The sequence below is a fragment of the Rhyacophila brunnea genome, unplaced genomic scaffold (assembly GCF_057557595.1).
Source record: "Rhyacophila brunnea isolate RB1 unplaced genomic scaffold, BYU_Rbru_1.0 scaffold_10, whole genome shotgun sequence".
NCBI lineage: Eukaryota > Metazoa > Arthropoda > Insecta > Trichoptera > Rhyacophilidae > Rhyacophila > Rhyacophila brunnea.
Genome location: NW_028232752.1, coordinates 26916153 through 26930616, shown reverse-complemented (window position 1 = coordinate 26930616; position 14464 = coordinate 26916153). Strand labels below are relative to the sequence as shown.

The 14464-nt window shown below is 31.9% G+C and overlaps 1 protein-coding gene across 1 annotated transcript in view; it reads right to left on the bottom strand.

Annotated features, from left to right (window-relative positions):
- The window catches only part of hlk (hulk), a 93475-nt gene that overhangs the window by 7820 nt on the left and 71191 nt on the right, over positions 1–14464 (bottom strand). The window contains exons 15-19 of the mRNA XM_085952811.1: positions 12303–12434; positions 9381–9704; positions 7438–7626; positions 5781–5918; positions 577–759 (exon numbers count right to left, since the gene is read on the bottom strand). Coding sequence (XP_085808937.1) covers positions 577–759; positions 5781–5918; positions 7438–7626; positions 9381–9704; positions 12303–12434 — 966 coding nt within the window. The remainder of the gene's footprint in view (positions 1–576; positions 760–5780; positions 5919–7437; positions 7627–9380; positions 9705–12302; positions 12435–14464) is intronic.

Below are 14464 nucleotides of genomic sequence, written 5' to 3'. Positions count from 1 at the left end.
AATCCAAGGCCGTCTATAGACAAACTGGTGGTAATTAGTACAATGGTAGTGCTAGTTATTGATTATTTTCGAATGCAATGCGGTAACCTGTTCGCAGTAAATAAAGATTTTAGATTTCGAACAAATCAATTAATTCATTACCATTTATTTCAATACGAAACAAACACTTTACCATATTGCACTCAAAGTAGCACTACAATCAGCACTCGAAATGGAAAATTTTACAAACCGGAGCGCTTATTAATTTTCTGAAAATATTAACATTGTTATCTAATTTTATGTGTGTTTTATAAAAATAAGTGTGTTAGATTTTTTGTTATATTGCCGTTCTAGCTGAAACGATAAAATTATTTTTTCCACGAGACGGAACGACAATGTTGCCGGTAAACCGGCCGACAACGGTGCAGGCATCATTTTTACAAGCAGTATGACCACTGCCAGTGGCCCTGAAATATAGGTTGCAGGTTGTCATTGCTTCAATTAATCTGATATCTTGAACAATCAGATAGAATTAATGTGAAAAATAAAAGTTATTTTATATGTTATATAAGCACGATAGATAATGTAGATTATTACCTTCAAACACGTTGGGTATATTATCCTCAAAGTAAACCAGAACTGGAAATTCGCTGACGCCATACGATTCTGCTATTGAAAAGTCTTGTGTCTTTACAAATTTGATTCCATGCCTATCGCAATCGTCATCAATATTTTCAAGTTCTTCCAATATTCCTGAACACTGGTCGCATTCGTCGGAATCTAAAAAAATTAAACATATATTTTTACTTTATATATTATAGTTATTTCCATAATTTTTCACATATAAATTATATATTAAATATTTATTTTAAATTAATCATTAGACAAATTTATTCAAATCTACAAAAAATTCAATACAAAATAAGATGATATTAACTAATCTTCTAGTAGGTAATGGAGAGGAATACTAAATCAAGCATTGTTTTTGGATAAATTTATGTTAAAAGAATGTTGTAGGTGTATTGAAAAATTTAAATTATAAATTGAATTTATTTTAAATTTGATTCCTACATCACGAATACAATTATTATAATAGAGTTTATTGTGCTGGTACAAGACGGTATTGTGATGGCAAATGGTTATAACTGCTGTTTACACAATTTTACAGGAGAGCTAAAACAATGTTTTAAAATCAGTCTAACAAGAGTTAGTTTATAAGATATTTTGTAGTATTATATATCAAAATAAGTGGAATTAGCATACCAACACAAACCTCAAATCATTTCTTAAAGATTGAAGTTTTATTTATCTTGCATTTTAAGCAATTTTTTTTGCCATTTGATCAGATGCAGATATTTTTTTACGTTACTTTGTGACCAATAAAGTTGCAGTTGTAATATTTTGCCACATCAAAGAGTGTACAATTTGAAACATAGTATGGAGGAAAACTAAAAAAGTGAAAAACGGCAGTTATAACCGTCTGCCATCACAGTACCGAAGGGTAATAATATATTTTAATCATTCCGATGCATTCAAAAGGAAGTTGCAATGGTTGTGATGTTTTGTAGTCAGTAGAAAATGTTTATTTTGAAGAGTAAACCTGGAATCAAGGAGGTTTCAAAGAAACATAGAAATCATTCATTGTAATATACAATTAAATTTGAATAGTATGTTGTCTGGATTCTCATGTACCTATATACATTATAAGTTTGTCTTATTTCATACAGAAATCTCAATGCTTGGTGGGTATCATTTTTACCAATTTCTAAAGTCCACAGGCTCCCAACCTGTTTCAAGTCACGAATATGGTTAATGGAAAACAAAGTTTTTTTTGTTAATTTTACAATATTTTTATTTATATTGACAGCTGTTTTAGACTATAAACCCGTCTTCAAAATGACTAAAAGATCACTTTCAAGTCAAGTATTGTGTTAATCTACCTTCTTACTACATTGCAAAAAAAAACCTAGAACGGAATAAGTATAACAAGACATTTATAGAAGTCGTATTTTGGATTAAAACAACCATGAAACCTGTCTACTTGTGTCACAATGCGAACATATTTCCATTAGATAGTATCATAATATCTTAAGTTTTAACTCATTTCTATATATCTAAATAAAAAAGTTAAGAAAAAAGTAAGTAAAACATTCTTAATACAATAATTTCAATACGTGTCAGTAACATTTATTATCTAGCATGTGTCCGCGAAAGAAATTTAAAGTTCATTTAGGTAAATCTATATAATAAAAATAAATGAAGTAAATAAAACTCTACAAAAGGAAGATAATAGATTAACACATGACACTCTCTCTTTCTGTCATGATTTGGAAATGTTCCAAACATTCAGTTTGAGTTTTTGATATTCAAATATCTTATGGTTATCCTATAACCCGAAATAGCTGTCAACGTAAACGTTACAAATATTGTAGAATTAACGTAATACTTTGTGTTTATAACCACTATTATGGAGTTCTACCACGTAAACACTAATTCAATTAATAATGCAATAGGTTTTATGGACTGAAATAATATACAATATTGTTAATAATCTTTAAAAAAGCAATTATGCCATGTGCAAAGCAGACCCGATTAATATCTATGGATTTTTTTAACCAATAATTGATAGAAAATTTCTAAAGGCTATCTGGTAACTATCAATGATTTAATGCTTATTCAAATGAATTGTATGTCATACACATTTGAATGTCATCAATAGTTATTAATTTTGTAAAATATCCATGATAATTACTGATAGTGAGTGTAAAATTATACAAAAATTATTACTAGTATCATGATTTATTCTATTTGTCTGCTTTATCATAAACAAGTGATATTTTGTCCATAAATTTATAGATATTGATTATGTATGTCAGTGGCGAAGGGTGGAGGTAGATTGTTAAGCTCCGACATAAATAGTGCACACTAAACTTTGTCAATCAAACATATTTGTTGACTACAATGTGTAGATAGTGTTTGTTAGTATTAAAAATTCAATTAAACCCTGCCTAATCCAAGCCACAGTAGATAATAGTCAACAAATAATATTCATTTATTTAAAAAAATTCTAAAATTACACCTTTTTAAACGATACATAATTTTAGATATTTTATAAATATTTTTTATCGATTGTGATTTGGTGTATGCAATGAATTTTAAAAAATTACCACCACATATAATATGTATTCTTAATTCAACGAAAACAAATAAGGATGACTGAGAAAGAGTGCAGTATTTTTGTCGGATCGCTCATAGCAAACCTAAACTATTATGGTTTGGTTTAGGCAGGGTTTAATTGAATTTTATAAACTAACCAGCACCATCTGCAGAATGTATTCTTAGTTCAATGAAAACAAATAAGTATGACTGACAAAGTTTAGCGTGCACTCTTATGTTGATTCTTAATAGTCTACCTTCAACCCTCGCCACCAATGTATGTGTAGGTATATGTAATTTTACTCTCATTGAAATTCTTATTATTATTTAGTGTTATGCAATGCTTTTTTTCCAATTCGGGTTTCTGGTTAAAAATTTTATTATTCATAGATTCCAAATTTTATTAATTTTTATACTAGCAACATTCTACGATTATACTGGGTAAAAATATAACTTCTTTTTGTATTTTTATTTATTGAAGCTAATTTCAGAATCCACGATGGCCGCGTGGCTTAGTCGGCTCGCACATCAGAATTCGCCTCATGCGCTGCATGTCGAATTTGTCGATGTGACGTCATCGTTAATCCACATAACAAACGTTGCCGAAGGCAGCTCTGCAGATTGGTTGAATGCAACTGTACAACATGTGCAACATGTCGATCATCGACATTGGAAGAATGTTGCCTGTCGCGTCCGCCGAGATTGCGCGAAGCGCTTGATGCGGCCATTTGTTGTACTAGCTAGACGTCAGTGATCACCGGTCACGCTTTCCACACACAACACATCAAATATACAAAAATGGCAGGCGAAAGCTTCAACATTATGACTGAATCCAATATTTTCGCCATCTTCTTAAATTTCTGCAGTACCAATGTATAATAATCTCTGCTTCAGCGACGACGACATTTTGTGATGGCGTTTGGCTAGGAGTATATTATTATTTTGACGTTTCGAGACGCGAGTGTCGCTAGTGACACTAGTAGATGTGCGCGTTCATCACGTGCAACAAAGTTACGTGCGGCTTGGAACTTGGTGGCGTCGAACGAGGCGAGTTTTGATATGAGAGCCGCCTTAAAGCGTCGGCTCTGTCAGGTTCGAATCCTGGGTCTGGCAAGTACACATATTGTTTTTCAATTTGTGTATGAGTCAGAGTATGGACCTAATAGGTTGAGCAAGTGGCTGACATCCGTTTCTTGTAAAAACAAAATTTGTTAATACAAGGCCCATATGATCTTATTAGGATCGGACATGGTCGAAAAAAAAATTAGAAATCAAATGGAATCCCGGGATTGTAAGCCGTAGTTGTGAGGTTAGCTTGTGATTGTGTGTTGGTGATGGAGCTTGTATGAAAAGCGATGTGTGCGGTTAGGGTGGGGTTAGGGCGACAGTACGAGAGAGGAGGGAGAGGGTTGTTAAGTACCCTCGTCTCCAGCGTGCGCTTCGTCTTCAGCATGTGCCGCCGCGTCGTGTTCTTTCTTGGCGCGCATTTTGCGCATCACTTTCGAATTGCACAAATCACACAACGTTTTGTTCCCTAAACAATCAATGCAAATGAATTAGATGAAACAATGAGAAAAAGTAAAAAAGAAAACAAAACTGGTTAGATGAGCTTCGTCACAATGGAAAGACCAAATCGGGAATTTTGAAAATAATCGACTACTCATCTATATACACTAATCCCTCGCTCTATGAAAAACAAACTACCATGTCTAGTTGAATATTATTGGATCCAGAATATGTTTTCTTTATCATCAATGATATACCAAAAATTTCAATTAAATAAAACTAATTGAAAATAAATATACTTTTAAAGAACATTGTATTATTCTCTGAAGCATAATCAGGCATTGATATTTAACAGTATAAGGATTTTAGCTATATAAATTTAATAAGTCTCACTATGTATTTATTGAATTCAAAGAAAGTTTGGTAGGCCGAAAGGGTGTATGTGACAATTTGTAACTTAACAGGAGAGTAATAATTTGAAAAAAGAGGTTTTTTAAGTAGTTTCATTCAAAGATGTTAAATACCCCCTTCTATGAGATGGAGTCTAAATGTATGAAATTGATTAAAAAAAAAATCACTGGTCCACTGATTAAGTTAACTACAAATGACTTAGCATTGTAGGTTTATTTGCAAAGTACTTTACACTACTGCTATAACATAAACGCAAGATCGATGGTATCGACAGATGGTATTTGTCAGAATAAATTAATATCATAAATCGAGGGAAGGGTGTACAAGATATATCCTACACTGCTATCGTAATAATGCATAGTATATTATTTTAATCAGAACTAGATTGTAACAAATGTTCATGTTTATTAATAAATAAATGCAGTTACGTTTGAATTACCTATATAATAATAATAGTGGGTAATGAGCCTAAGATAATAATTATATCTGAGTAAGAAATGGTTTCATGAATCGGTTTGGTCTCTCTGATTTTTACAGAAAGCGGAAATTAATTATATTATTATTACAAAATGACAAAAATATTATAAAGATGTTTACAAACAAATAAGCATTTGAAGCTTGATTATTTAATTAATGCAATTTCAAGAGAATCTGAATTAGAAGTTTGTAAAATTATAGAAAAAAACAGATCAGTATTATGGAAATATCTCATCCAGGTTGTTTCTTACAAAAGTAGACAGCTAATGATATTGACTCTTCAATGAGCTTCTCGAGCTCCTCTCCTTCCAGCGCTTCGATGACGTCTCCTGCCGGATCTTTCTGCGTCAGTAGCCAACTGAGAATTTGCTCTTCCTCGTAGAGATCGCCTGGATTCAAGTACCAAGAGATTGAATTGCTATGTTATTTTGATTGACAAAAATTTAATAATGTACAATGTAACCCGCCCACGTGGTCGAGCGGTACCATGTCAGCTTATGAAGTCGTGGTCGAATCTCAAAATCACATGTTGTTTAAATGTGTGTTTGGACCCAGGCAGGCAAGATCCAAATCAGATTGTAGAGCCAAATTAAAAAAAAAAAACTATGTAGCATAATGACTGATCAATTTAATCATACCAAACTGGTAGGTACCTAAAATTAATCAAATTTTTCACACATTTTATTATTCATTCATCTATATCTATCTGTGTATGCGAATGATTCATTCATAATTGAAATTTTTTTTTTTTTTTTATAAAATGCATTGAGGTTTTTCTTTGCTTCAATTTATATGAATTATAATGTAGTGAAATGATAAATTATATGTATATTAATTTAAATACATCTACTATAATTATTGAACAATTAGAAAAAAATACAAAGAGCAAATTTAATCTCCATTGCAACCATAAAATTCAATAACTTTTTTGTTCCTGTTTATCATTAAAATGGTATCCAGATAAGTCAGTTTTTGGTTGAATTCTTGTGATGCCAATGCCCCAACCAGAATATATTCACACTTCTTAGGGAAAACTTTCATTCTGCTAAAACTTGTCCTCCTGACAACCAATGGACTTGTCAAAAGACTTGTCTCACCCCCTATAATGCCATCTCGCATGTTATTCATTTAAATTACAAATATGGTCAACGGAATTTGAAAAAATTTTAGTTACATGCAGCGCTCGAAATAGAAAATTTTCGATAATTTAAAAAAACGCTCAAAATTTTACAAAACTGTTAACATACTTATCTAATTCTATGTGTATTTAATAAAAATTAATTTGTTAGATTTTTTGTTATATGGCCTATCTAGCTCAGACGGTCAAATTATTTTTCCATGAGAAGGAGTAAAAATTTTGGGAGTTTTATAAACCGGAACGGCGATACGGTGCGTTCCAGTCCATTTCGAGCCCTGGTAACATGGGTGAAAGGACACTTGAGTTGCCCACCCTAATTTCGCCAAACGCCTTGGTCTAATGTTTTGAAGTTTTTCCAAGTTTTATAATTTTATGTCATCCTGCTAAATTCTGTACTTATTTTTATGAATATCACATATTATTTGATAATTCAATTACTACAGAGTGACAACTATAACATGAGATGCGACGGTTGTGAGAACTATTAGCACACAACACACCGGAAACATTTAGTCATCCAGTGGTATCCAAGAGGTATAAAACGTCCGCAAGGTAGACCTAGAGGCCGCTGGATCGATGAAATCATAAAGTACGTGGCAACACAACACACAGGACCGAGAAAAGTGGAATCAGCTTGGAGAGGCCTTCATCCAGCAGTGGATAGATTCGGGCTAATGATGATGATGATACCGGCAATACTCAGATTATGACACTAGCGTCAATGTCACGCCTCAAGTTATGGTGTCGTCAGTCTATATTTTTGAACTGACCTGCATAGATGACTGGTTCTTTTGATCCCATTTTGAAGAAAAGCACGGCTGGTAAGGCGAAGACACCAAAGTCTTTCGCCATCTGTCTGTCATCAATTTTCACAAAGTTAATTCCAGCGCCATCGGCTTCATCATCAATGTGTTCAATTTCTGCCAACACCCTCGGACATTGCTTACAATCATTACTGTCTGAAAACAAATGACATTTATAATAATTCATATTGTTATTTTATGGTTGGACCCACAAAAAAAGAATTCAACCCATCGGATGGAAAATCTGATGGCTCACATCACCCTGGTAGATCTTCCAAAAGATAGAAGAATAGCTGTGAATCGACATTGCAAAGTCAGTCTCAGTCTAAATGGCCATAGGGTCTGCTTTAAGAAAAATAGAAGTATAAGGTCTCTTTTCAGAGATGTTTTTAAATATAGTATTATTAAACTATAATAGAGCACTTGAAATAAACCGATTTGTATCTTATTTATTATAAGTATTATTTTGGAATAGAATCTTCCGAATCTTTCTTTAGCTCCAAAGTGTGGTACTAGTAATTTTCATATAAAATATTAGTTACGATTATAGACCCATTAATTTCATAGTAGTTGCTTGTTTGTCATGTTGCAATTTTATTACTTATCAATAGAATAATTATTAACATTTTTATCAATGTAATTATTATCCTTAGCAATATTTACGTGAATAATAAATTAATATGTGTGTAATAGTGGAATTCATTACCCAATTTCAATCTAAAAATTAGCAAACCGCTGTTTTGGCAATCCTTGGGTAAACAAACATTTGACTATGAACAACTATTTTTGTCGATGAATTATTTGAAATAGTGAACCAACGCATTGTCATATAATAGAAAAATGGGTAAAGGTGTATAAATGTATATAGTTAAAGAAGTTTAATAATTGTAATGCACAATTATCAAACATAGAGTGCCAACTAATTCAATCAATAAAAACATGAAATATTTAATACTTTTAATCTCACAGCTTATAAGATTCGGCTTTCTGCCAACTTAACCCTGTGTAAAGAATGCTTTATAAATCATTTATCTACCTCAAATAAAATGTCATTTGTAAACTCGTTGAAATATTAAATTATAATTTTTGGGCGCCTTGAAAGATGTGTAATTACAAATTAAATATAACAGTATAAAAATAAGAACACAGCTAATCGTTAAAAGTGTCATTTAATTACACAAACCATTGAAATTTAAGAATGATACAAAAAAAAAATACAATTTGAGAAGCGTTGCTTGGTATGGGCATAGAGAAATTTCTTGGAAGATGGTAACTATTACTTAACTTTATGTTTAAATTGTGATGGCTGGAACTTCATCTTGGCTGGAATTATGAACTGCGAATCCTTCTTCCTGTCCGAGAGGAAGTAACTACAAATGGCGTTGAAACTGTATCTATACTTTAACCGGTGACACCCGTTCGGCACTGAATCTAAACTTGGAGTGAGGATCTTGTGGGCGGAAATAAGTTATTTGTAAACAAGACGCTTTCAAAAAAGCGGGAATGAATCCGATTGGCTTATTTTTAACCGTCATTGTCTTGGAAACAAGGGTTGACACACACTTTTTAACAAGGTTGTGCCAAATTTTGTTATTTAATTAACATTATTTATTTTAATATCTGCGTTTTAAATGTAGCCATGTTACGTAAAATGTAACATGACAGCATTCTTAATTATATTAAACTTTCTTATATGCTGTGTCTTCAACTATCTTTGAAAAGTATTCAATAATTATAAACCACCAGGTACTTTTTAAAATAAATTAACAATAAACTATATTAAAAAAAAAAGTATTTTGATTTTTGTATTATGTGTATTTGACACCCAAAGACTTTTGCATAAAGTTTGACACTTGTTTACCTTTTTTTACTATCGCTGACCTTATACTATTATGTAAAAATATACTTACAAAAGAATACGGCTACATAGTCGGAAGTCTGTCTAATTTTCTGGAACATTTTAGAGTTGACTCTTTCGATGTGGTCAGTCAGCTCCATGTTTTCGGGGTTGGTCAACCAGTCGAGAATCTCCTCTTCATCGTCAATTTCTCCATCATAGTTGATATATTTGCCCTTTCGGAAGTAGGTGATTCCTGGAGGGTTGCGGAAACCATATTTTTTAGCCATCAGCCGGTCACTCATCTGCACTATTTTGATTCCGTACTCTGCCGCCTCATCGTCAATTAACTCAATGTGCCTCAATACTCTGGGACTCTCGGGGTCTTCTTCTTTATCTGAAGAAATAATTAATTCATGTTTCAATAAAGTAAATTAACCTAACTTAACCACATGCAAGTGACACTGTCATATTGGTAATCTTAAGGCTATACTTCAGCTGAGGCATGGTCTAAAAAGATCGTGACTAGCCGATGCGCGGATTGTGCAAATGATAGTTAATGATAATATAATTTGTCATAGAAATTCAACATGCGTCCTTTTAATGTTATGTTTATTATTATATTCGTAATAATAATAGTATATTCATTGACATGTTTTCTTTTTCAAGTACATGCGGAACGTTTTTTAGTCATCTTTACACGATTTAAGAATATATTCCTCCGACTCCATCACAAAACAAATTGACGTGCCCACACCTCTACTGTCAGTCTCTGATTGGCGACGACTGCGAAATTTCGTTCCACATACTGTTGAAAATTATTTGCCGTTTCACTTATGTACACTCTTAAATTAAAACGGAGTTAATTCCCATACTAAATTTCTTTTTTACAGTTAGTGGATTGTACCCATCGATAATTAAACGGATACAAGTTCACAGTAGACCAAGTTGAGTGAATCGATGAAATATTGATATTTCTTTATGTTTATTAATGTTTTAGTGTTTTAAGAAGGACGAGTCAAACCATAACATTCAAATTATATATGGTTTTGCTATGAAAATAATGATTTTTTATGTCTACACCATGTCTATGTGAATAAAATGCTTATATCTTTTCATACAAAACAGTTAGGTACATGTTTTAATCCTGTTGTTTCATCCATAAATATATATATTGAAATCTGCTCCTAACTCATTTTTTAATTATATGTCACTTGTACTAATTTAATCCTCAGAATCTTACTTACTTATGTTAATTTTAAATAAACTTATTTTCAATATGTTTCATAAAATATAATTGAGGCGCCGAGCGCCAAAGGAGCTCAAGCGCCAACTTTACGATTTTTGACATTTGAATGTAGGTTTATTCTATAAATCGATATGTATCATGCCACAAAGTCTTATCGCTCAAATAATTATAGATATTTTACAATAGAGATTTATTTTCTGTGGCATAATTGTTTTGGTCGTTATGTCGTCACGCCACAGAAGCTTATCCGCCATTATACTATGGAGAGCGCAAGACCAAAACAGCTGTCAGATTTGTCTTATTGAACATACGTTCTCAACAGTGAAAAAAACTAAAAATGAGCTCAAGGAGGATTAGAAAAATAGTTTCCATGTGTGTTAAACCTGTAAACGAGGAAAATCGCGGTAAATTTAACATGTTTTATCCGTTTTTCTTTCACATACGCTGTTGTTTAAAATATTTTGGATTACCTTTGAAATATGGTTATTAACGTCATTTTAGTAATTATCTCTACTGAACTTTTACTTCCACGAAGGAAAATAACTCTTATTTCGAATTCCATCTTCTTTTATATCCAATTACGATTGATATACACTAAAAAAAGTATTTAAAAAATCACCCGAATCCTTGAGAAAAAATGATGGTGTTAAATTTGAATAATGATTTTGTTATTTTGGCCAGTTTGGAGTAACGATTTAATTCAGTATTATTAATAATATTGGGTATATAGACGGTTATTACGAAAAAAACAATCCAAAGGCTTTGAAATCATTGCTGTAATGGCAAAGACGTATTTAATATTATAAGGCAAATTTTATGCCAAACAAACTCATGTAACAATCATAACAAATTTGACCATTTCTTCAGTGTTTATTTGGCATAATAAAATTTGTTTATATCAAAATGTTTTTTTATTTCTATCCAAACCCTTACATTAAAACATTTTTTATAAATGATTTATTTTTTTAAATTAATGCCATTATTTGAATTTGAAAATGTTTATGCCACAGAAGCTTATGCAACAAAAAAAAGTATCAAGTGCCACCTTTTTTCATTTTTCTATATGCCGAAGGGGCTCAAACACCATTTTTTTTGGAATCCAATAGATATTTTTCATTAAATATTATTGCAAATAATACTTTGATTTTTTAAAATTTGCTTTGCTTAAAAAATAATTGTCCATTTCAACAATCAAGTTTAAAATTAAAAAACTAAATTAACTGAAAACTTGTCGGCCATTTTGTAGCACTTTTGTAAAATGGTGCTTGAGCTCCTTTGGCGCTCGGCGCCTCAATTATTTAACCTATTCTATGCCTCACAATATTATTATGGCAGTATCTGACAGGTCGCAGATTTTTAACAACACACGTTGAATGTACAACGAAGCTCTTACTAAAATCGCTGTCATATCAATGATTTGTGGCGTAGTATTTCATAATTATTCAAACAGATGTCACTGTGTGTTTAATTTTTTTTAAATTATGCATATTAATCGAGATTGGCTACTAATTTGAGTTTAAAGTCGGACGAAATCATAACTCGCAACATTTGTGTGTGCGGCCTGTCGATCAGCGCCTCCTAAAGTGAGGAAACCTTGCTGAAGGCATTGAACCGCTTAACTTGAAGACTACACAAGCTATGTATTATTTATTGTGGAAATCATTTAGGTTGCAATGAATTGAATAAGTTTGAAAACCACTGATGCGATTGGGTGTTTTTATATGAAGGTAAAAAATATATACTTACAGAAAATAACTGCTAAGAATTCTTTGGTTTCAATGTATTTAAATAACTGGTCTCTAGTAATGTCTTCTATGCTAGCATCGTTCTTTTGTTTTACCATCCAATCCAGTACACTTCCTTCGTCCGACAAGCTCCCTACAACAGTCCACGCACATTATAATTTGATTCTGGTATCACCTTTAGCGAGAAAATATTTACACGCAATAATAAAATAATGAAAAGTTTGATTCCACATCCTTTTAAGTAACAAGACATTTGAGAGAGGAATTAAAAAAAAAAAAACAACTCACCGAATGTACGACGATCATGATCATGCGAAGTTTGTCTTTATGGGAACTTAATATCTTTTAGAATATCATAACATATTTGTCTTTTAGCAGATTGCAGATTGCATGCTATCGGTGTCTACGGTAGTGAGAATGTAAATGAGAGAATGATTTTTTAGTAATAGAAACACTTTATTTATCAACAGTACATGTTCTTGGTATTTTATTATTTTAATAATCTTTATAAAATTGATAATAGAAAAAGTAAATAATTTTAACAATTTTTATAAAAACATTTTCAACAATTTTATTTTTACCCTTCATAATTCTTATACTTATTTTTTTTATCTATAATGTTTTTATTTGTACGTTTTCAAAAGTTTAATACTTATATAACAATAATTTATCTTTATGAAGCCGCACGCACATTATAGTTTTCTTTCATTGCAAAAATATATTATGTACTTTTATTAAAATAATTATTTCATGTACCTAATAATTATGTTGATTCACTATTCGAGGTGTCATCGATGGAAAAATAATGTAAAATTTTTTGTTTATTTAGAAAAAAAATTGTTTCTAAAGATTTTAAAATAAATATAATGAAAAATTACATCTCTGATGTTATCATACAATTTATCCTAATACCGAATCGATATGTACAACTTTTCTATCAAATATTAAGTAAAATGTAAGAGAGTGTATGAGAAAAGAATTCTATGGAATTCAACAAATTTTCTGAATAAACAGAATTGTTATAAAAGATTTAATTGAAATAATTAAACCTAAATAATATGGTTTTTTATTAGTTGACTTCGTCAATACGAGAGAAGCATCAATGCACGTATAAATATTTTATATGTACATTTAAAATAATTAAACATAACAGATTTCAACAATATTGTTAATTTATAAACTATTCAGTGAGCTAATGTTCCTATACCTGGATAACAATTTAAATAAAGTTTTAGTCTGACAAATGGCAGTAAAATTTATCAGATACATAACTTATTGTAACGTAATAATATCTACATCTTTTTAATTTACTCAGTCATTCGACGAAATTTCGGCAGGGCAAATGAGGATCCCTCCGTTTATGTGTAATTATTATTATGCGACAGTTCATAATATTATAGAAATGCTAAAAATTTATTACGTCTAACTTATTTTGAATGATTTTCGGTGACATTTTTGATCCTAGAGTGTGAGTTCTGTGTAGTATTGGATCTAGCACTAGTATCACGGGGAGTCAAAGGGACACGAGAGTAGAAAATGCATTGTTAATAACCGGTAAAGCGTTCAACAGCGAGTTAGCCACACAAATCAATAAACTTAGCAACCAAACTAGAGTCGAAGGCAAAACATTTGAGTTAAGGGAAAAACTAAAGCGTAGGGTCGCTCCGGGGTTATTAACATCAGCATTCCAACACTCATGTCCATTTGATGCCCTGTTCACAATCGTTCAGGGTTGATACCGTTAGATTGATATCGCCGACTGTTTATGAATAATAATTATTGTATCTATTTAAGAAATGCATTTATATTGCGATATCAATATAACTTGAACGGGATGACGGATTATGTTTACCACCACCAGATATTACCGCTCCCGAATAAACCTTTTTTCCCTTTGGCTCCCTTCTCCGGCTTCATAGCGACGGCTTTGGCGTTGAGTTTGTCGTTGAGGGTGGTCATCTTCCCGGGGGCGTTCTTTAGGGGTTTGCCGATATTGGACGGAGTCGCTTTGGGGAGTTTGGTGGAGCCGCCCACTTTGGTCGGACAGCACTGGTAAGGTTCATAAGTCGGTTTCGGTATGGCCTTATTTCCTCCCAGTCCGATGTAGAAACAGCCATCGCCTGCGGTCAGTAAACAATATGTCAGAACACGTATGACAAGAGC